Source organism: Chiloscyllium plagiosum, unplaced genomic scaffold (genome assembly GCF_037043375.1).
Source record: "Chiloscyllium plagiosum isolate Xiang-an unplaced genomic scaffold, Cpla_swu_hap1 HiC_scaffold_1, whole genome shotgun sequence".
Classification (NCBI taxonomy): domain Eukaryota; kingdom Metazoa; phylum Chordata; class Chondrichthyes; order Orectolobiformes; family Hemiscylliidae; genus Chiloscyllium; species Chiloscyllium plagiosum.
In genome coordinates this window covers 63964639-63989191 of record NW_028270139.1, presented here as the reverse complement: position 1 = coordinate 63989191, position 24553 = coordinate 63964639, and the positions used below count along the sequence as shown (strand labels likewise).

The following is a 24553-nucleotide window of genomic DNA, read 5'->3' as shown; positions in this document are numbered from 1 at the left end:
TTTTTAGGAGTTATAAATTGAGGCAAATTGTAACTTCAATCTATTCTCCAAATTAGAAGCATTTGCAGACAAGGATGCATTTTTGTGGACAAAAGTTTACACTCCTACTTATTGATTGACATTTCTGACCAAATTTAAGGAAGAAACCTGGAAACCTATAAACATCAAATTGGAACGCACCTATGCTGTAGTTTTCAAAGCACAAAGCAGCATGTCGAGTCAGTTCAAGGACTAAGCAAAAATCAACACATCAGACCTGTGACCACACAATTGGTCAACATGATATGTTTCAAGAAATGTCTTTGAGGAAGGGGGAGATGGGGAGATGCTGAAGACTTTTATTGAAAAACGTATTAAGCAGTAAGTGCTTCTCAGCAAAAGGAGTTATCACAGAAGAGCAATTAAAACTTCAAATTTGGCAGTAAACAACATGTTTGAAAATTATAACATGGGCAATCAATTCTCAATGTCCATCACTATCATTGTCTGATTCTAAAAACGTGGATGACACATCTGCTGGGATTTGTGATGTGTGTCGCTCACCAGGAATCACAGTAGGGCAATCCGATAGGCATAAGTCATTGTGGCAGTGAGGACAAGTGCTTCCATGATGAAGGGAGGATTCTTGAGCCATGGTTAAGACCACATGAAATTGGAGCACGAGTAGACAGTTCAGCCCCTTGGGCCTGCTCCACTATTCATTAGGATCATGGCCAGCCTGACATCTCTCACAGCCACTTTCTTGCAACTTTGATTCTTCTATTGATCACAAATCTATCTCAGCATTAAATATATACAAGGATTTTGCTCACACAGCTCCATCTGGCAAGGAGTTCCAAAGACTTACAATGCTCTAAGAGAAGAAATTCCTCCTCATCTCAGTCTTTCTTCTAAAACCATGACCTCTGGTCCTAGACTCTTCCAAGAGGAGAAACATCTTTTCAGCATTTACCTTGTCAGGCCCCTAAAGAATCCTAACAGCTTCAATAAGCTCACCTCTCATTCTTCTAAACTCCACAGAGTAGAGCACCAATCTGTTGGGCTTTTGTTCATAACACAATCCCAGCATTCTCAGCATTATCCTAGCAAATCTTCACTCAACTGTCTCCAGTGAAACAATATTTTTCTATAATAAGGGGACAAAAACTGCTCACAGTACTCCAGATGTGGTCTCATCAACACTTTTTACAGTTGCAGTAAGATGTTTGTACTTTTATACTCCAACCTCTTTGAAATAAGAGCCAATATTCCATTTGCCTTCCGGTTTACCTGCTGCATCTGGTTTTTTCTACTTAGTCTTTTGTCCTCTGTTTCAAAATTAACTTCATATTTGCCCACATTATACTCCATTCATCAACTTTTGCCCATCTACTGTACTAAGACTTCAATATCTCTCTGAATGAATCCCTCTCGCAACCTGCCTTTTCACTTATTTTAGTATTGTGTACAAATTTAGCCACTTCCTTCCTCCAAGTCATATATTGTAAACAGTTACATTCCATCACTGATCCCTGTGGAACCCCTGTGGAACAGCTTACAAATCTGAAAAAGAACTCTCATTGCCACTCGCCGTTTCCTGCTTATAAGCCAACTCTCTGTCCGGATGCTGCCTGACCAGCTGTGCTTTTCCAGCACCACAATTTTTAACTCAATTCTCTGTCCATGCGAATATGCTAGCTCCAAAACTCTGGGCTTTTATGAATTAAGCTTTTGTAAGGTATCTTGTTGAAAGCCTTCTGGAAGTCTAAATAAAACACATCTGCTGGTTCTCCTCTGAGCATTCTTGAAAAACTGAAATAAGTTAGTAAGGCGATGATTTCCCTTTCATGAAGTTATGTTGATTATGCTTGGATTATGGTTTCTCTCCTTCTGCTTTGCTACACAGTTTATCCAATCAGTTTCCAGCTTGTTGGATAGGGTGTCTCCACATGCTACGCAGTTTGTGGCAAATCCCTCCCACCAACTTGGTATCAATTTGTCTCCTTTTGAATGAGGCCTCCAGTGTATTTAAACTGTTTTCTCTGTTCTCACTGAGCATGCCATTGTTGGATGTAAACAGATGACCTGGGTCAGAGGTCAATGTTTGGCATATGGATGCAGTGCACTGGAGCTAATTTTACATGATTGTAATTGTAATGCTGGAGAAATCAATATTGGTGAGGCTACTGAACTTGGTCCTCCTGTCTTCCACTTGACTTTCAGTGCCCTGTGGAGAAACTGCTGGTGAAAATTCTCCAAACATCTGTTGGGCTGATACCACAACCAACCCATTGTCAGCCACTAATGGTCCTTATTAATGCTCTTCTGTGATAACTCCTTTTGCTGAGAAGCACTTAATGTTTAACATGTTTTCCAATAAAATTCTTCAGCGTCTCCCCATCTCCCCCTTCCCCGAAGACATTTCTTGAAACATATCACTTTGACAAATTATGTGGTCAAAGGTCTGATGTGTTGATTTTTGCTTAGTTGTTGAACTGGTGAAAGGTAGTGACAACAATAGTACTGTTGGCTTCTTATGGACATTGCAATTATGAAAGGCCCGCTATCACAATTTTCAGTAAGCTGCACTGGCACAGCTCATTCTTTGCTAGATCTACTGTTTGGTGGTGACCTTTTGCAAAAGCTAAATGCCAGAATATGGAACTGTCCAATGACTTCCAACGTCTCCCTAGATGGAGCTGATGTGCGGGGTGGTTTTTGAAGACGTTCACCTTGCTGATTTTGAGTGACAGCTTATTCCACATCATGTTAATTTATGAAGCTTATCAGGCATACGAAAGACACAAAAGCAAAAATAAAACTTGCTGGAAAGGCTCAGCAGGTCTGACAACACTTGTGGAAAGAAAGCAGTGTAAATGTTTCAGGTCCAGTGACCCTTCCTCAGAACTGACTGTAGCTAGGAAAAGGTTGGTATACAGTATATGCTGCAGATGGGGTGGGAAGAAGGGGGAAAAAGAATAAACAATAGGTGGAGATAGAGCCCTGAGAGAGAGATAATCAGTTGTGCAGACAAAGGAAGGCGTAAAAGGTTAGCCTGGGGGAATGAACAGCAGCAAATGAGGACCATTAGTGGCTGACGATGGGTTGGTTGTGGTATCAGTCCATGTGATAAAGTTAAAAATTACAACACCAGGTGATAGTCCAATAGGTTTAACTGGAAGCACTAGCTTTTGGAGCGCTGCTCCTTCATCAGGTGGTTGTGGAGGACACAATTGTAAGACACAGAATTTATAGCAAAAGTTTACAGTGTGATGTCACTGAAATTATACATTGAAAAATACCTTGATTGCTTGTTAAGTCTCTCATCTGTTAGAATGACCATGATAGTTTCACTTCTTTCATATGAAAATCACAAAATGTTTTTAAAAAGTTACATTCTCAGGTTAACTGTGACAATTGGTGTCAGCGCAGATAAGATGTTGAGATATTGAAGGTGTTAGCCCCCTGTGTTCCCTGTCTGTGCCATAATGTTTAGGCTCATTCTAATCTAAAAAGTGAGTAAACAGAGTCTTACATGAATTCATGCAGTTTGAGAGCAAAGTACAATGTAACTCTGCACGTACAAATTCACTCCACAAACGTATACATGTATGTGTGCAGGTGGGGTGTGTGTGCGCGTGTGTGTGTCTGTGAGTGTGTGAGTCTGTGAGAGTGTGTGTGAGTCTGTGAGTGTCAGTCTGTGTGAGTCTGTGAGAGTCTGTGTGTGTGTGTGTGTGTGTGTGTGTGTGTGTGTGTGTGTGTGTATAAAGTCTGAGAGGATGCATGAGAGTGTGGGAGAGTGTGTGTCTGTAGGAGTGTACACAGACACACACACACGCATCCTTTCACAGACTTAGACACTTTACACTCTCTCACACACACACATACAATCACAACTCCCCACTCCAGACAGACAGACAGACAAAAAAAAACCCACATGTACACATACACATATACGTTTGTGGGGTGAATTTGTACTAGCGGAGTTACATTATACTTTGATCAAATACTGCATGAATCCATGTAAGATGCTGTTTATTCACTTTTTAGATTAGAATCAGCCTAAACATTACGGCACAGACAGGGAACACAGGGGGCTAACACCTTCAACATCTTAACATCTTAACTGGCTGACACCAATTGTTACAGTTAACCTGAGAATGTAACTTTTTTTTAAAAACATTTTGTGATTTACATATGAAAGAAGTGAAACTATCATGGTCATTCTAACAGATGAGAGACTTAACAAACAATCAAGGTATTTTTCAATGTATAATTTTAGTTACATCACACTGTAAAACGTTTGCTATAAATTCTGTGTCTTACAATTGTGTCATCCACAACCACCTGATGAAGAAGCGTCGCTCGGACTATAACCTGGTAGTGTGTGATTTTTAGCTTTGTACAACCCAGTCCAACACCAGCATCTCCAAATCATGTGATAACAAGGCCTGGTATAAGGAAAGGTTCTAGACTCTTGATGATATTCTGATCGTAGTGCTGGAGATTTGCACACAGATCTACCACTCCATTTTTCATGCATAATTTCTAGTACAATTATTAAATAGGCTTGTATGGACAATGTTAAAATTGACATGTAAAACAGGATTTGGTAGAAGTGAAAATTGTAAATCTGCTCATTTCAGTTTCTAGTTATCAATAACCCCAGCTTCCCCCCCACCCCAAATATAAAATCACAGGACTTAGGATCATTTGGCTTCTTGATCCTGATCCACCATTTGCTAAGATCTGATGCCAACAGAGATTTCTGGAGAAACTCAGCAGCATCTGTGGAGAGAGATACACAGTTAACATTTCAGGTTTATCTTGACTCTTCAGTTCTGAAGAAACATTAACTTTATTTTTTTCTCCACAGGTGCTGCCAGATCTATTAAATTTCTTCAGCATTCTGCACGTTTGGCTCAAATTTCCAGCATCTGCAGTATTTTGCTTTTATTCAAATGGCTAATCTGGCTTTAGCCTTGACTCCACTTCCCTGCCTGTTCCATAACCCTCCATTTCCATGGTTGATCAAAACATTTTGATGTACCCATCTCAAACTTACCTGATCATGGTGATAAGATAAGGGGTCAACTTGGATTCAGTGTTGAGGCCTGTCAGCAATATAAAACATTTTGCAGTCTTCCTTCACGTCAAAGGTTGATGTGTTTGCTAACTGCGCATAATAACATTACGCATAAAAAGTAAATTAAGCTTCTCCAAACAATTTTTTAACCCATTTTTTTTTCAATTCATGTTATGTCACCACATCCATCCAGATTTGAAAGACAAGGTGGCCACGACATGAAAATGGTAGGAATTAAAAGACCAAAGTGGGCACAGGGTGACCTGGTGGTAATATTACTGCGCTAGTTATCTAGAGGTCCAGGCTAATGCTGGAGAGAAGAGTTCAAAACATACCATGGATTCTAGTGGCATTTAGTTTCAATTAATAAATCTGGAAACTATCAGTAATAGTGGCCATGATGACCGGTCATTTTGCGTCCTTTACTTTTAAAAGGAGAATAAAGATGTTGCATTGGCAGTTGTGCAATGCCCTCAAACTTTTCCAGAATCTTAAAGGATATTCCTGGAAGATCATTACCAGTGCATCAACTATCTAATGGCATTGTGGGTCTACCTCCAGCATGTGGACTGCAGCAGTTCAAGGCAGGAGCTCAGCACCATCTTCAAAGGGCAACTAGGCTCAGCAACTGAAAGCTTGCCAGCCAGTGACATCCACGCCCCACATAAATAAGTTTTTAAAAAGTCATATAGATATATCTTAAACACATGTTCCAGTATCACTAGTTCAAGAGATGATCCATTCTGCATTCAAACTCTAACATAAAAAGAGAAAATAATCGCTGATTCTAAATATAGCAGCACAACCCAAAAAGTGATTGCATTGATTAACACAATCAAACAGCCATTGGATACAGACTCAGTAGGTGATTTTATAGTAAGCCTGGTATTGGGAAACAATGGCAATCAGACCGGTGTGTGCCATTCTCCTATATTTATACTTCTATGTCACTGAGGGCAATGAGAGTTACAATGCAGAAATTATCAGTATAAGTTTGTTTCAAATGCTGAGTTCTGTTTCAGTTTCAAATCAAAATATTCACTTTTGAAAAAAAAGTTGACACAAAAGCCAAAGAAGTTGCTTCTGCAGCACACTAGAACGTTCACATCAAACATGATTTGGAGATGCCGGTGTTGGACTGGGATGTACATAGTTAAAAATCACACAACACCAGGTTATAGTCCAACAGGTTTATTTGGAAGCACTAGCTTTTGGAGTGTCGCTCCTTCATTATCACCTGAAGGAGTGATGCTCCGAAAGCTAGTGTGCTTCCAATTAAACCTGTTGGATTATAACCTGGTGTTGTGCAATTTTTAATTTTGTACACCTCAAACATGGCACAGCAGATAATTTATATTTCCAGGTGAAACTGCGAATTTGTTCCCTTTGTATTTTGACATCAAGCATGGTGTATACTTTGGAATTTTGCTCTATCTCCAATCATAGTAAATATTTTGGGCAAGAAGTGTCCTTATTTATTTGATTATTTAGTTAAATTAATGCATTAGTAAAAAGTTAGAATCAATTTAGCAACTGAAAACAAAAACAAATCGCTAGAGAAGCTCAACAGGTCTGCCAGCATCTGTGGAAAGAGAGCAGAGTTAACATTTCCTGTCCAGTGACCTGTCTTCAGAAGTAGCAATGTGATAAATCTGATTGAAGGCAGGAATTATTAAATAAACAAATCACTACAGGCAAACACTGCTGTCTCTTCACCCAGTTCCCAAGATCTCCAGCACCAGACAAGCAAAGTGTGCGTCCCATGTTTAACTGGCACTGTCTGCACTTGGGTTTGTTTCGACACAGCTGGATTTGGGCACCAGCAAGAAAGTGCCAAAGCAGATTGACACAGTCCCAAATATTTTCCATCCTTGCCCACCTCAGATTTTCTGAGTTTGGTGGTGGAGGGGCAGGATAGAAAAGGGGAAGAGGGATGCAGGAGAGATGTTTAAACCGGAGTTTTTCAACATAACACTACACTGCAAAGTGTTAGGGGATCAACAGCAGTGCTCTCCAAATGTAAACTGATAATCTTGATTGTTCTGAGAAGTGCTAACAGCAATCACACGCTTGCAGGATATATACTTCAGTTTATGGTTTATAATCAAAGCAGAAAATAAATACAAGAAAGTAACAGCAGTATTGCAACAAACAACTGAGGATGCTGGTAATCTGAAAAAAGAAAAACAAAGTGCTGTAGATGTCATGTTAGAGTTCAAAATGTAAACTGGTTTCCCTTTCCACAGATGTGCAGACCTGCTGAGTTTCTCCAGCACTTGGTTTTTATTAAACACAGCCAACAAAAAGCTAAATCAAAACTGTCAAATGTCAAACTCATTACATGGAAATGAAAAAAAAGCACAAGGCAAAGATCACATGTGAAACGTTTCTGTCTAAGTACATTTAAAGAGGTAAATTTGCAACATGTTAAAAAGAAAACTGGAAATCAAACAAGTTTAAAACTAAATTCCAAAGTAGCAACATGTTCTTCTTCTTCTGAGGAGGAGGAGGAAATTCACACCTTTTTCTTAAATTAGAAATCCATGGTGCCAAAGTACAGTGAGCATCACTACTGAGTACTCCAATCTATTACTATGGGAACGGAGAACCAACCTTCTCTTCAATTATCCATGTGGCACATGCAATTTATTGAGTGAAGATGACACAGGACATCAGCACTTCAGATTTTTTTGATTTTTGACTTGTGGAAAACCTGGCTGTAGTAATCTTGCTTATATTTGTAATAGTTTAAATGAGACTGTGGTGAACAGAGTTAGTGGGTACCAAAACATTCTTTGTGGTTCCATCTTTCCCATATCAGAATTGCCTTTCACTCTGCTGTGGTTGCATGTTCAAGCACTGGAGGTCAACTTAATAACCATGTGTGCAAAGTTTAGCATTGCTGCCACCTAATGTTGTGATGTGTCATTACCAAAGCTTTGGCATTCCCATCTTCAAAAAGAAAACAAGCTTTATAGATCAGTTAAAATTGAAGGAAGGAAACATTAAGTTAGGAATAAGGAGAAGGAATCTCACAACCCAGCCTCCTACAGGAAATAAACACTTTCAAATCCATACTCCATGATCTTTCCCCTCCCATTTCAGATATTCACCAGTCCTACACACGCCTGTGATATTTGCACTCCCCCAGTTCTGGCCAATTGCAATACACTCAGCACCACCTTCAGCTCCTGGAAGCCCAGGTCTGAAATTCTGTTTGAAAACCTCATTGCTGCTTTAAAATACACTTTAACCTGCATTCCTTTGCAACCTGACTGCACCGTAATATTCTGTGATGGTGAAATTGCTGCAGTAGCATCCCAGGTTCCCGGATGGAACCACAAAGAATGTTTTGGTACCCACTAACTCTGTTCACCAGTCTCATTTAAACTATTACAAATATAAGCAAGATTACTACAGCCAGGTTTTCCACAAGTCAAAAATCAAAAAAAATCTGAAGAAAAAAAAGTGCCGACGTCCTGTGTCATCTTCACTCAATAAATTGAATGTGCCGCATGGATAATTGAAGAGAAGGTTGGTTCTCCATAGATTGGAGAACAGTGATAGATTGGAGTACTCAGTAGTGATGCTCATTGCACTTTGGCAACATGGATTTCTAATTTAAGAAAAAGGTGTGAATTTCCTCCTCCTCCTCCTCCTCCTCCTCAGAAGAAGAGGAGCAACAACATGTTGTTACTTTGGAATTTAGCTTTCAACTTATTTGATTTCCAGTTTTCTTTTTAACGTGTTGCAAATTTACCTCTTTAAATGTAGTTAGACAGAAACATTTCACATGTGATCTTTGCCTTGTGCTTTTTTTTTCATTTCCATGTAATGAGTTTGACATTTGACAGTTTTGATTTAGCATTTACGCTGGCTGTGTTTAATAAAAACCAAGTGCTAGAGAAACTCAGCAGGTCTGCACATCTGTGGAAAGAGAAATCAGTTTATATTTTGACTCTAACATATATTTTAAGAGATTGTGCCATTTGAACACACCCAAAATAAATCTCTTAAAATTTGAATCTTCCTCTATTATGAGTGAAAATACAAAAAATGTTTTCAAGGCACATTTCTGTAGGAAATGTCAACCAAATTAAGTAAATTTGACCAATAGCAAAATGTCCATTTGTGGCAGTTATTCCTAATTTAAATACATATTAGAATAATAATTATGAAGCACTGAACAACTCCTTTAGAGCACTTAACTAGTTTCACATAATTCTTATACAGGACAAAAAACATATTTCAGGTATTGCAGATGATAACAACCAGGTCGGATTTACCAGGCTGGGTTCATACTCTACCAATGTGGAAGAACTTTGTTGAGATTAGGATGTTAAAACAAGTAATATTTTTGAGCTCTGCAGTCAAAAATCAATGGAATCAAACATGATGAGGTGACTTGATCCTCTAACACAAGGTCTTTTCTGTCCCTTACTTCCCTGTCACTACCACTCTCCACATTAAACACACATTTAAATTCTTATAACCAACTGGAACGCTGTGTGTTGGGATAAGAACATATTCTTCTCAATATGTCAATGATCACCACTCTGTCTCCATTTTGAACATGGGCCCCTTACCAACTTATCTCTGTTATTTTACCCAGGGCAGGTACTGAATGTGGAAACTCTGCTGCTTTAACTCAGGTCTGGGCTCGTCTTTGATGAGACAGGTTGCAATCTCAACTGGGGCTGCTGGGTCTACAGGAGTGCTGGCCATCCAATTGGCCAGCAGCTCAATGAGGTGGGACTTGCTTCCACAATGGGGTGTCCCCTCACCGTAACAACGCTCTTGCTGTTAAGTTGTTAAGGGGCAGCTGTCACAATGGTGGATAGGCTCACCACCAGATATCAAGGGTCACGTTACCCTATAAAATTCAGAGGGTGCATGCACTAAACAATGGAGATTTTCCATGTACACACATTGACGAGGAACCACACCTTGATGTTTTAATTAATCTTGAGTAGGCTTTGTAATATTTTTAACTGATCGAAACCTCACAGTAATAAGTCAAACTATCTCGTCTCGAAAATCTCAAGTAGTAAACACAGTGAAACCAAGTCATTCAGACTAGACATGTCCTTGGTTTGATCCCTTGTTAAGGCGAAGACATGAAAATTGGTTTCCAAGCTGAAAGAAAACCACTTGATGGTAGTTATTCAACAAAACCTGCACCAGGACTGCATACATATAAATGTTAGGGGATGACAGGATCAGTTTCCCTGCCACTCTGCACCCCAAAACTATCAATCACACTCACTGATGGCTGGTGTTTTGGGTAAGATACAACAGGATTATCAGCCGTGGAATCACACTTCAGAATAAGTCATTGTTTTTAAAAGATGAAAATCAGGAAGAGAACCAAAGCACTATTCTTATCATCTTCATTTTGAAAAGCAAACACAGTGGGCTAGAAATCAAAAGGGACAGTTGAAACATGATTTACATTTGAGAATATTAACACTGTGCTTTTTATTAATGTGCACAGACATTTTAGTGATCCCTAAACTTCTCACACACTGTACTAATTCCAAAATGTTCTATGGATGGTCCCAGTTTTGCTTTGGTTGATTAAACGATCCATTCACTTCAGGGTCCTTTTCCCAAAAGGAAGTGGAATACTTCAGCTGATGAACCGGCTGCTGCCCAGCAATTACCTCAAACACTCGGCTCTTTCTCCTGAACAGCACTGCCATTAGTCTATCCACCCAGTCCTCTGCAATTGGAAGGAACTTGGACAAAAGGGAAAAACACTTGTACGGCATACCGGTGCTTAAGCAGCTTTGGAATTAAAAAAATATTCGCCAGTTTCCTATTGTCAAACCAAACAATTGCAACATCCATGTACGCTCACACAAGGATCTAAAACGGTCAGGCAAGCTCGTAACCACAATTTATTTAGCTACAACTGTGTTTCATTTTTGTTGCTGTCATTGCTCTTGTAGCAAGATTGCAAAGTAGAAGTCAGCTGTTAGTTTTTGAAAATCTGTCAGAAATCAGTTCACGTTTTTTTGCAATTGTATCATAACACAAAGCAACAAGTTAGCCACCTGTTTGCCATTATCAATGAGGAAGAATGTGCTGTTAGGGAAACAGTGTAATGAGTGTTTTGAATGAAGTCAATTCTCTCAACAAATCTTTTGAAAATATTGAACAGTTGCATTAAAGCACAAAAACAGGCCTCTGACGTTATGGGAGTGTCATGCCCAAAGGGAAATTCAAATTAAAAAAAAAAACCTGATAAGAAACAACAAGGGATAATTGCATCAAAGTCAAACCAAAACAGAATGCAAAACAATTTTGCTCTGCTGCAGTTCTGACCACTTTTTTATGACTTTCAGTGATCCCAATCCAATTCACCTACAGCTATAGAAATAGATAAGGAAACTTATCATGTTCATGTCCGCCACTCCATTCGTGCACAATCGCGGTAGTGACACTGGCAGTGATGCATGGTACAGAACAGTCACCCTTGCTCACTGGACATTGCTAATTCTCACTTGCAGCAACTCCACAGGCATTGGTAGCACTGCCACACCTCATTTTGGTGCCAACCTTCAACCAGAGACCATCAGCAAGCCAACTGGCCACAGATGGCATCAGAATTAAATCTTGCCCTGTCTTCAGTTAACATCCACAAGGCATGAAAAATGAAGATGTGATGAAACCGGTTCATTCACATTTCCAAAAGCGCACACACTCATTTATGCTACATGCTTCCATGACTATAGTAAAAGCAGAGGGTTGGGATCTTTGTAAAAACTGAAGCCACAAATATCTCACTGGATACTAGTTGAGTGACAATGAAATGGTGATAGGAAGGTTGGCTTATGAAACAGAGAATAATAATACCAATGCAGTCGGGTGTGCTCATCTAAGGTTGCTGCAATTTGGAGTGTGAGATAGTACACTTGGGAAGTTAAGGGATACATATTAAATAGTAAGATACTGAGAACTGTAAAGAAAGAGGGGTACATTGGCGATCATAAGATCCAGAATTGACTAAGTAGGTAGATAATCTGGTTAAGAAACACATGGGAAACCTGCTTTTATTAATCAGGACGCAGAATATTCAAGGAAGAAGAGTGAAGCTGTCTAAAATACTAGTTAGAAATGAGAGTAGTGTGTCTGGATCTGATCATACTACGGCAAAGATGTGATTACACCAGAGAGATAGCAGGAGAGTTGTGAGGAAGTTGCCTGGCCTGTAGAATTTTACATGAGGAAAGAACTAAACAGGCTGTTTGTTCTCTTTGGGACTGAAGTCTGAGGGTCATCTGAACTAAAGTGAAATAAAATGATGAGGGCCTATATAAAGTGCCAAGAAAATCCCTATCTCTCTCGATGAGGAGTAAATACCCTCCGATTAAGTAGAAGGTTCATCAGGGATTTCAGAGAAAAGTATTTTGACCCAGACAGTGGTGAGGATCTGAAACTCAATGTTCAATTTGTGGCAAAGATGGAATCCTGATAGCATTTAAAAGGTACTCAGACTTGAATTTGAAGTTCTGAAGCCAACAAGGACAGAAACTTTATAGTTGGAATGCAGGATATAGCTGGATGGCTACTTGTCAGCTGCTAGAAAAATGACAGGCCAAATAGCTTCCTTCCATACTGTAAATTCCTATGATTCTAGGAAGGACTGTTGTTTTGCATTTGGCTTTGTTTTGCCTAACCTGGCACCACTTGATGCATACAATACTTGTCCAAAATGGAAAATGCTTTACTCCCTGGCAATGGCAATCCTCACTTTGATGATCAACACATGAACACAAGAAAGCAGGCTTTCATGTTCAGATCAATGCAGCAAGCAAATATTCTGAAAATTAGCTGCATTCCAAATTGCCAAAAAGGAACATCTCAAAATGCTGTCTGCAGAACTTGTGATATTGTGATGTACTGTCCATTAAATTTCACCCTGTATTATAGGCAGCCGTTAATATCTTCATTATAATTCAACTAGGAGTTACCCTCCATTCACTATAGCCATTTCACTCATAGGAGAAAAGCAACTATTAATAGAAATAGCTTTGCATAGTGAACACAAATAAAGAGGTGACGAGATGGATTATTGTTGTTTGCAACAGAGGTTCATTGGACTTTACGAATGTTAGTACCTTTCTGGGATCTGGCATTGACGTGGGTCGGATGGGAAACTTCAATAATGCTTGAACAAAATTAAGGAAATCATGCTCACCATAAGCAAAAGGAGAATTGTAAGAGTTGGAATGTTTTTCCCATTGACAGAATAGGTCTCCGTAAGCTGGAGGAGCATCATGTAATGGCCCCTCACCATCTCCTGGTAGCTAGGCCCTGCATTCTACCCCAATGCATAAACAAACCTGGTTTCAGGCAATGTAGCCGGGTGAGCGATGCAATGGGTGACTGAAACTTCAACTCCAAAAATCTGGAGATTCTGTGTCAAAAGGAATTCCACTATCTTTACATTCTATACAATAGTTAAAATGAATCTGAATTTGGTACCACTAAATGATTCCAACAAGAACCTCATTATTCCGATTAATTAATGAAGCTTATTACATCCACTGTTGATTTGGTAAGTAATAAATACTGGTTACTCACCTTGACCCATAGCTACATGAATAGTCTCCATGTCAAATTTAACTGTTGACCTTGTAGGCACATTGAGCATCTTCTCCCAAACCAGAGTCACTTCTTTCAGACATAAAGTGATTTCCTCATAATCCAGCTTCAGGCGCTTGTTCTGCAGGTCACTTTCTGATGCTACAAAGTAAAAACAGAAGTATTTTATACCTCGTCATGAAGACCACTTTCAGACCACCCAACAAGATTTTGACAGCAATCCTTTCTCCGGGCTTTGGAGGAATGAGCAGAAACTGTTAGCCTTGCCAGAGATGTGCAAAAAGTGTTAGACTGAGCAACCAGATTCTTTCCAACTGTTTGGAACCATAAGCCCTGCCAGCCCCCACTGCTCATTCAAATGGACTTTTATAATGTGCAATCCGAGACTGAGTTTTGGTTAGCATGATGTGCAAGCTTCCTCAGGTTTCAAGCCAACAAGCACACATACTATTCCAAATACTTACTCAAAAATGTCACTTGCTTGCCACCTTCCAGCAGGCTGCCTCCAACATGACCTCCTTTATCTCCAACAGGAAACATACCCCGCACATTGAACCTGACAGGGCCATCACCCCATCTCCCACACTTCAGGCCATAAGACCATCTGGCCCCTCAAGCCTGCTCTGTCATTCAATAGGATCATCGCTGATGTGAGATTTTTCACTCCCCTTTCCTGTATTTTCCCCATAACTTTTGATTTCCTTAATGGTCAATCAATTACTTATCTCAGCCTTAAATAGACACAAGGACTCAGCCCTCTGTGGAAGGAATGCCAAAGGCAATCAACCCTCAGAGAAGAAATTCTCCCCATCTTAGTCCTAAATTGCAGCCTCTTTATTCTGAGACTGTGCCCTCTGGTCCCAGACTCTCCCTCGAGGTGAAACATTCTTCAACATTTACCCTCTTGAGCTTCGATAATCCTATATGTTTCAATGCCATCACCCCTCACAATTTTCTAAACTCCAGTGAGTAAAGTCCCACCTACATTCGGGACACCATCCGTGCCCTTCACCTTCAAGACTTTCATTTCCCTGGTCCCATACACCTTACCTTCACCATGAACATCCAGTCCCTGTACACATCTATCCACCACAAAGGTCTCCAAGCCCTCCGTTTCTTCCTCTCATGCCGTCCCAACTAGTACCCTTCCACCGACACGCTCATCCGTCTGGCTGAACTGATCCTCAGCTTTAACTACTTCTCCTTCCAATCCTCCCACTTCCTCCAAACCAAAGGGGCAGCCATGGGCACGCGCAAGGGCTCCAGCTACGCCTGCCTCTTTGTCGGGTATGTGGCCATCCATCTTCTGCAGCTACACTGGCACCATCCCCCACCTGTTCCTCTGCTACATCAATGACCATTGGCGCTACCATATGCTCCCGTGAGGAGGTTGAACAGATCATCAACTTCACTAACACCTTTCACCCCAACCTCAAATTCACCTGGACCATCTCAGACACCTCTCTCCCCTCCCCAGACCTATCTACCTTCATCTCTGGTGACTGACTAACCATGGATATCTACTATAAACCCACAGACTCCCACAACGACCAGCTATCCTTAGTAGCCACACACGCAGATGACAAGCAACATGAGTTCGACTGGGACAACACTACTATTATAGGACAAGCCAAACAGAGAACAGCCAGGGAATTCCTAGAGGCATGGCACTCATCCACAAACTCCATCAACAAACACATCGACCTGGACCCAATATACCGGCCACTGCAGCGGACAGCTGGAACTGACAACCGGAAGCGGCAGAGGCAAACCACTATACATGCCGGAGGAAACAACACAGAAGCGCTTCACAGGAGGCTCCCAAGCACTGAGGATGTCACCGAGACATGGGACGAAACGTCTGCAACACAAATTCCCAGCTCGGAAACAGAACCACAATAACACATCATGAAAACCATTTAATTAATCTAGCCAGTTATTTTACACATTCTTTAATTGTGTTATTTTGTCTGTCTAGCTTTCGTATGAACATAGAACATAGAACAATACAGCGCAGAACAAGCTCTTCGGCCCTCGATGTTGCACCAAACTGTGAACTCATCTAAGCTCATTCCCCAACACTATCCCATCATCATCCATGTGCTTATTGAAGGATTTCTTAAATCTCCCTAATGTGGCTGAATTAACTACATTGGTAGGTACGGCATTCCATGCCCTTAACACTCTCTGCGTAAAGAACCTGCCTCTGACATCTGTCTTAAATCTATCACCCCTCAATTTGTAGTTATGCCCCCTCATACAAGCTGATGTCATCATCCTAGGAAACAGACTTTCACTGTCTACCCTATCTAATCCTCTGGTAATCTTGTATGTCTCTATCAAATCCCCTCTTAACCTTTGTCTTTCCAATAAAAACAGACCCAAATCTCTCAGCCTTCCCTCATAAGACCTTCCCTCCAGACCAGGCAACACCCTGGTAAATCTCCTCTGCACCTTTTCCAATGCTTCCACATCCTTCCTGAAATGAGGCGACCAGAATTGTACACAATATTCCAAGTGTGGCCGCACTAGCATTTTGTATAGTTGCAGCACTACATTACACTACTCAATCCCTTTACTAATAAAATCTAACACACCGTATTCCTTCTTAACAGCACAGTCAACCTGGGTGGCAACTTTCAGGGATCTATGTACATGGACTCCAAGATCCCTCAGCACATCCACTCTACAAAGAATCTTTTCACTGACCCAGTATTCTGCCTTCCTGTTATTCTACCCAAAGTGAATGACCTCACATTTATCTGTATTGAACTCCATTTGTCACCTCTCGGCTCAATCCTGCAGTTTATCCAAGTCCCCCTGCAACACACTGTCCACTACTCCACCGACTTTAGTGTCATCCGCAAACTTGCTAACCTATCCACCTATGTGTGTGTCTCAGTCATTTATAAAAATGACAAACAGCAGTGGTCCCAAAACAGATCCTTGTGACATACCACTAGTAACCAGACTCCAGGCTGAATATTTTCCATCAACCACCACTCGCTGCCTTCCTTCAGAAAGCCAGTTTTTAATCCAAACTGCTAAATCACACTCAATCCCATGCCTCTGAATTTTCTCCAATAGCCTACCATGTGGAACCATATCAAAGGCTATACTGAAGTCCATGTATACCACGTCAACTACCCTACCCTCATCCACATGCTTGGTCACCTTCTCAAAAACTCAAATGAGAGACATGACTGAAGGGCAGGTCAGGTCATGTGAACGAGCCTGAAAACCACGCTTGCTGGGTTTAAAACATGGACAATTAAATTACTTTGGTGGATATTTTTGCTCTACTGAAGTTATTACATTGCTAAGAGTTTTTTTCAAGTTACAGACCTGGAGTCTAATGTTGCTGATTCACAGAGATTGGGATTGGTTATTCAAAAATCTGGTTAGGAACCATCGGGGTCAATTCAGAGGGTCTTTGAAGACTTTAATCTTACTGTTTTGTGAATAGAGGAAGAAAGGCTGATTTGGTTTGGCTGTGTTGTAACAAAACAACTTAATAAAGCAAATCTTAGCAGAATGTATACACTTAATGGTAAGGTCCTACAGAGTGTTGCTGAACAAAGAGACCTTGGAGTGCAGGTGCATAGCTCCTTGGAAGTGGAGCCGCAGGTAGATAGGATAGTCAAGGAGGCGTTTGGTATGCTTTCTTTCATTGGTCAGGGTATTGAGTACAGGAGTTGGGAGGTTATGTTGCGGCTGTACAGGACATTGGTTAGGCCTCTGTTGAAATATTGCGTGCAATTCTGGTCTCCTTCTTTTCGGAAAGATGTTGTGAAACTTGAAAGGGTTCAGAAAAGATTTTCAAGGATGTTGCCAGGGTTGGAGGATTTGAGCTATAGGGAGAGGCTGAACAGGCTGGGGCTGTTTTCCCTTGAGCGTCGGAGGCTGAGGGGTGACCTTATAGAGGTTTACAAAATTATGAGGGGCATGGATAGGATAAATAGGCAAAGTCTTTTCCCTGGTGTCGGGGAGTCCAGAACTAGAGGCCATAGGTTTAGGGTGAGAGGGGAAAGATATAAAAGAGACCTACAGGGCAACTCACACAGAGGGTGGTACGTGTGTGGAATGAGCTGCCAGAGGCAGTGGTGGAAGCTGGTACAATTGCAACATTTAAGAGGCATTTGGATGGGTATATGAATAGGAAGGGTTTGGAGGGATATGGGCTGGGTGCTGGCAGGTGGGTCTAGATTGGGTTGGGATATCTGGTCGGCATGGACGGGTTGGACCGAAGGTCTGTTTCCATGCTGTATATCTCTATGACTGTATGACTCTAATCAGTATTTAAGTAACATTTCAATCCAAACATGCAGATAACTGGATTTAAACAGGAACAAAGAACAAGAAATCCTCTTTTGCACTTCTGCTAAAGTCTGACCTCCTGCTTTTGACATGTAGCTAGACTTTATAAGACATAAATTTTCAAATATGTTTCAAAATCAGGCAAATATAGTCAATTCCTGGAAAACTACTAGCAAACTGGCACCTTAACTAATTAAACAATGCTATCATTGTTTGTCACAGCAAATCATGTACTTGGATGACTCAAAACCTGTTTTTGCTAGAGATAATGGCCTCAGAATTCCTGCGGGTTCTACCTGAAACACTTGAGGGGGAGCCCTGTGAAGACAGAGACCCTGCCACACTGGGCCAACAGTGTCCACTAAGACTCCCAAACCCTGCTCAGAAGTCAGAGTTCCTGGAGATAGACAGCCTCCAAAATATAACTGAATGGATCTTTGCACCTCCCTGACAAAGCATGCAGATAAAATAAAGTCCAATCAAAAGGGCTCAAGAAGAACAACCAGTTGGTTGAATCCTTCTGAATGACTTCACTTATGGATCTTACAAACAATAAGTTAATGGGATAGTGATCCCTTACAGACCTTAATCCCAACTAAAATTAGATAGTTTTTTGAACCTACTCAAACAGTTCCTCTTGGCCTCCAAATCAGCAATAGCCTGACCAAAACTTAAAAACTCATCTACAAAAGAAGTACCTCATTCTTATGCTACTAAAGCTCTGATTATACACATGATATTTTATGCACCTGGGCGACTGCTCACTGAGAACATGACCAATAAATTCTGCTACACAGCTCATAAATTTCAACTGCCAAATTGTTAGCATCAGGTTTACAAAATTAACAAAAACAAAGCACTGTCATTACCGGAAATCTGAAAGAAGATCAGAAATTATTGTAAACAATCAGCTCAAGCAACATCTATGGAGAGGGAAACAGAGTTCACGTTTTGGGTTGATACTCTGTTAAAGTCTGCCAAATGTTTGAATGCAAAGGGGAGGTGACTGAACTTACATTTTGAAAAAAAAATGTAGAAAGTAGGAGCAAGAGGGGTCTCTTCGGCCCTTTGAGGCTGTTCTGCTATTCAGCATGATCATGTTTTTAACAAAATACTGAGGCAGGCAAAGGAGGAGAGGAAAGAACAGAAAGACATTTCCATGAGTGAGTGTAAAGTAAACAAGATTAAATAACAAAAAGGGGCTATGTTCAAGATAAAATGCAACGAGCAAAATAAAAAATTGATGGGGCTCAAGGAAGTATAAGCATCAATAGTAGAAACATTATCAACAACCTGACTCTTAAAGAAATAGGGTCAAAAGTTACTATCCAAAAATGAACACTTTACAGAAGTCCGTACTGCCCTGAATCAAAACCTGAGACACAGCTTCTCACGCTTACACTGAGATTCATTGCCTTAGTGTCAAAGGCCGGAGACAGAAGAATTTGCATGGGATTGAGCAGTTAGGAGAATTAATATTACAGGTGATTAGAAGCTCAGCTTCATGCCTGTAGGCCAATTACAGGTCTTGAGAGAAGTGGTCACTCAGTCTGCATTTGGTTTCTTTAATCAGAGGACTACACTCTGTGAGCAATGTAGACTCAACTGTGTACATTAAATATATTCCTTCCAGTACTCAGTCAGTCTGAAAGATTGCACATTATAGCCAGGAATTTCTTTGAGCTGCTCTTGCTTTGCTCCCCTAAATTCTGAGCAGTGTCAAAACCTCTGATTACTCGGAACTTCGGCAGCACCTCTGGTAAAGTTACTGCAGAGAGTTGGAGCATCTTTAAGGATATTCTTGACAGTTGCAGAATACAGTTGAAAAATACTACAGATTCCGGAAACCTGAAATTAAGAAAAGAATACCCTATAAGTACTCAACAATTAACTCCCTCACTGGAGGGAAGAACAGTCTTGGGCAGAACCTTTTACTAACCTTACGGTCTACAGCTCGGACTCCAGTTCAGAATGGAAGTTGCTGGAACTACAAATATTTACTAACAATCTGCTTGTCCACGGTTTCAGCAGCATCACATCACTTGTCTTAACACCTTTACCTCATGTAACTCATCAAGTGGTTACTTAAGAATCTGTTGTTTACACCAGTAACATTTTTTAAAACACCACCCAAAAAGATTGAATACTGGATGGCAAGTGTCTTGATTCCATGCATTTGCATATCATTAAAGCCCAAAGTCATCTCATTAATATACAACTTCCAACTCTTTCACTGAGAAACAAAATGCTGCACCTTCCCAATATAATTCGGTGAGAGAGTGCCTGGTGGATAGTCAGGCAGAAGGCAGAGAATGGGGATAAAAGGGTCCTTCTCAGGATGGAAGCCAGTGACTAGTGGTGTTCCACAAGGGTCAGTGTTGGGACCACAACTTTTCACATTAATAATCTTGACGATGGAACTGAGGGCATTCTGGCTAAATTTGCAGATGACACAAAAATAGGTGGTGGAGAGGCAGGTAGTGTTGAGGAGGTGGGGAGGCTGCAGAAAGATTCAGACAGGTTAGGAGAATAGGCAAAGAAACAGCAGTTGAAACACAATGTGGGAAAGTGAGAAGTCATGCACTCTGGTAGGAAGGAGGGAGGCATGGACTATTTTCTAAATGGGAGAAAATACCGAAATCTGAAGTGCAAAGGGACTTGGGAGTCTAAGGCCAGGTTTCTCTTAAGGTAAGCTTGCAGGTTGAGTCGCTAATTAGGAAGGCAAATACAATACTCATCTCAAGAGGACTAACATCTAAAAGCAGGGATGTACTTCTGAGCCTTTATAAGGCTTTGGTCAGAGCACGTTTAGAGTATTCTGAGCAATTGGTGCGTCTCAGCCTGGAGCGTCAGAGGCTGAGAGTGTCCTTATAGGAGGCTTACAAAATTATGAGGGGCATGGATGGGAAAAATAGACAAAGTCTTTTCCCTGGGGTCAGGGAATCCAGAACGAGGGGGTATAGGTTTAGGGTGAGAGGGAAAAGATATAAAAGAGACCTCAGGGGCAACCTTTTCATGCAGAGAATGGTACATGAATGGAATGAGCTGCCAGAAGAAGTGGTGGAGGCTGGTACAATTGCAACATTTAAGAGGCATTTGGATGGGTATATGAATAGGAAGGGTTTGGAGGGATATGGGCCGGGTGCTGGCAGGTGGGACTAGATTGGGTTGGGATATCTGGTCGGCATGGACGGGTTGGACTGAAGGGTCGGTTTCTATGCTGTACATCTCTGTGACTCTATATCTCAGCAGATCCAGAGGAGTTTTATGAGAATGATCCCAGGAACGAAAGGCTTAACATATGAGGAATGTTTGAGGATTCTGGGACTTTACTCAATGGAGTTTAGAAGAAGGATGAAAGGGGATTTGATTGAAACTCTCAGAATAGTGAATGGCCTGGACAGAGTGGATGTTGAGAAGACGTTTCCAATGGTAGGAGAGATAAGGACACGAGGGCACAGCCTTAGAGTCCAGGGAAGAGCGAAGGAGAAACTTCTTCAGCTAGAGAGTGGTGCACTGCCACAGAGCGCTATGGAGACCAGGTCATTGAATGTACTTAAAATAGAGATAGACAAATTCTTGATGGCCAAAGGGATCAAAGATTACTGGGAGAAGGTGGGAAAATGGGGTTGAAAAACCAATCAGCCATGATTGAATGGCAGAGCAGACTCAATGGGCCGAATGGCCTAATTTCTGCTCCTATGTCTTATGGTCTTATATCGATCATCACATTATGAAGGTACTTATTTCCTGTCATTTTTAAAGAGAAGCACCAGTCATTTCACACAACTACCTTAAAGTATTAAACTGAACATTAACAGTAACTCTCAACCCTCATGTTTTCTAAGTTTGCTTTTATTTTCTTCTCTTTCCTTCCACCCAAAGCTATGCTTAACATCCTAACACTTCATATAAATCAACATTCAAAGAGCATGAATACAATTTTGTTTACCATTTGTATAAATGATTTGGAGGAGGATTAGGAGGCATGACTCGTACATTTGTGGCTAACACCAAAATGGGTGGTACAATGGAAAGTGAAGAAGATTACAAAAAGATTTTGATCAACTGGGTCAATGGCTGAACAGTGGCAGATAGAGTTTAATTTGGGTAACAGTGAGGTATTGCATTTTTGTAAAACAAACATAGGTAGGACTTATACAATTGATGGTAGGGCACTGGAGAGTGTTGTAGTAGAGAGACACCAAGGGGTTCAGGTACATGATTTGTTGAAACTTGTGTCATAGAAAGACAGAAGGGCTTATGCCCGAAACATCGATTCTCCTGTTCCCTGGATGCTGCCTGACCTGCTGCGCTTTTCCAGCAACACATTTTCAGCTCTGATCTCCAGCATCTGCAGACCTCACTTTCTCGTCATAGAAAGACAGGCTGGTTAAAGACATGGGCGGCACGGTGGCACAGTGGTTAGCACTGCTGCCTCACAGCGCCAGAGACCCGGGTTCAATTCCCGCCTCAGGTGACTGACTGTGTGGAATTTGCACGTTCTCCCTGTGTCTGCGTGGGTTTCCTCCGGCTGCTCCGGTTTCCTCCCATAGTCCAAAGGTGTGCAGGTCAGGTGAATTGGCCATGCTAAATTGCCCGTAGTGTTAGGTAAGGGGTAAATGTAGGAATATGGGTGGGTTGCGCTTCGGCGGGGCGGTGTGGACTTGTTGGGCCGAAGGGCCTGTTTCCACACTGTAAGTAATCTAATCTAATCTTATCTTAAGGTGGCATTGAGCACACTTGTCTTCATTGCTCAGTCCTTTGAGTACAGGAGTTGGGATGGCATGTTGAGGTTGAACAGGATGTTGGTAGACCTCTTCTGGAGTACTGCATGCAGTTCTGGTAGCCCTGCTATAGGAAGGATATTATTAAATCGGAGAGGATTCAGAAAAGATTTATGAAAATGTTGCTGGCAATGGAAGGTTTGAGTTGTAAAAGTAGTTTGAATAGGCTGGGACTTCTTTCACTGGCGCATAGGAGCTTGAGAGCTGACCTTATAGAGGTTTATGAAATCATAAGCGGCATGGATAAGGTGAATTTCAAGTGTCTTTTCCCTAGGGTGGGGGAATTCAAGACAAGGGGTCATCTTTTTAAGGTGACAGAATAAAGTTTTGCAAAGTGCACAAGAAGCAATTATTTTTTTTCAACTAGAGTGGTTGGTGTGTGGAATGAACTGTCAGAGGAAGTGACAGTCAGAGGAAATGAATGCAGGTACAGTTACAACATTTGGATAAAGCCTGAATAGGAAATATTTGGAGGGATATGGGTTAAACACAGGCAAGTGGGACTGATTTGGTTTGGGAACATGATCGCCATGAACTAGTTGTACAGAAGGGTCTGTTTCCATGCTGTATGACTCTGAACCTAAAAACATTTCTTTCATCCAACAGAAGTAATCACAAAAGCTGATCCTGGCTGCTCCCAATATCCATGAGCCTGAACCTTTCTGCAGGGCCAGAAAACAGAAAATGCAATTTGAAATTCTGGCTGAATTTCCTGAATTTCCTGAATCAGCTTCCACAACAACCATCACCTCATGAAGACTGACTAACTTGGCACAAATCACTAGCTGTACACATAAGGGGTTGTGGTGCGAACTGCTCATAAGATAGAGTCAGAGTCACCAACTTATACAGCATGGAAAGAGACCCTTATGTTCAACTCGTCCACGCCGAACAGACATCCTAAATAAGTCTAGCCCCATTTACCTGCATTTAGTCCGTATCCCTCTAAATCCTTCCTATTCCTACACCCATCCAGATGCTTCTTAAAATGTTGTAATTGTTCCAATCTCCAGCTCTTCCTCTGGCAGCTCATTCCATATACGCACCATCCTCTGCATGAAAACATTGTCCCTTAGATCCCGTTCTGACTCCACTATCTCACATTTCAATCACTTAATCTGAACTATCAACATCTCTCTCCCCCCTACCTACAGCTATTACATAAATGCTGCCCCTTCCACACCACTTCAGCTCTGAAGAGGAGCCATCTAGATTCAAAATGTTAGCTTTCACCTGGGGAAAAGACCTTGGCCATTCACCCTCTGTGCCCCTCATCATTACATAAACCTCAAAAACAAAGTCACCCCTCAGCATCCAATGCTCCAGGAAAAACAGCCCTAGCCCATTCAGCCTCTCCCTATAGCTCAAATCTCCATCCCCGACAACATCCTTCTAAATCTTTTCTGGACCCTTTCAAGTCACACAACTTCTTTCCTACAGCAGGGAGGCCAGAATTGCATGCAGTATTCCAAAAGCAGTTTGACCAATGTCCTGTATAGCTGCAACATTACTTCCCAACTCCTATACTCAACGCACTGACCAAAATAAAGGCCAGTTACCAAAACCCAGGGAGCCCTCCTTTATGTATACATGAAAAGATCACCCAGTGGTTTTCCAGCCTGCTGAAGGGCAGTGGGGAATATGATCTCTCGGTGGTTCCACAGGGAAAGCACTTTATAAGTTGTCAGGACCAAGCCCAATTCCAGCTGTGATTTCTGAAGCCTCTAAACATCACACCTTCCACCTACCTTGCCACAAACACAATGCTGCCACC

General features: G+C 41.3%; 1 protein-coding gene across 5 annotated transcripts in view; it reads right to left on the bottom strand.

The window, feature by feature from the left end:
- The window catches only part of tbc1d1 (TBC1 (tre-2/USP6, BUB2, cdc16) domain family, member 1), a 293630-nt gene that overhangs the window by 41023 nt on the left and 228054 nt on the right, over positions 1–24553 (bottom strand). For all 5 annotated transcript variants that reach the window (XM_043693132.2, XM_043693142.2, XM_043693152.2 and 2 more), the window contains one exon: positions 13655–13816. In XM_043693132.2, the coding sequence (XP_043549067.1) occupies positions 13655–13816 (162 nt within the window). The remainder of the gene's footprint in view (positions 1–13654; positions 13817–24553) is intronic.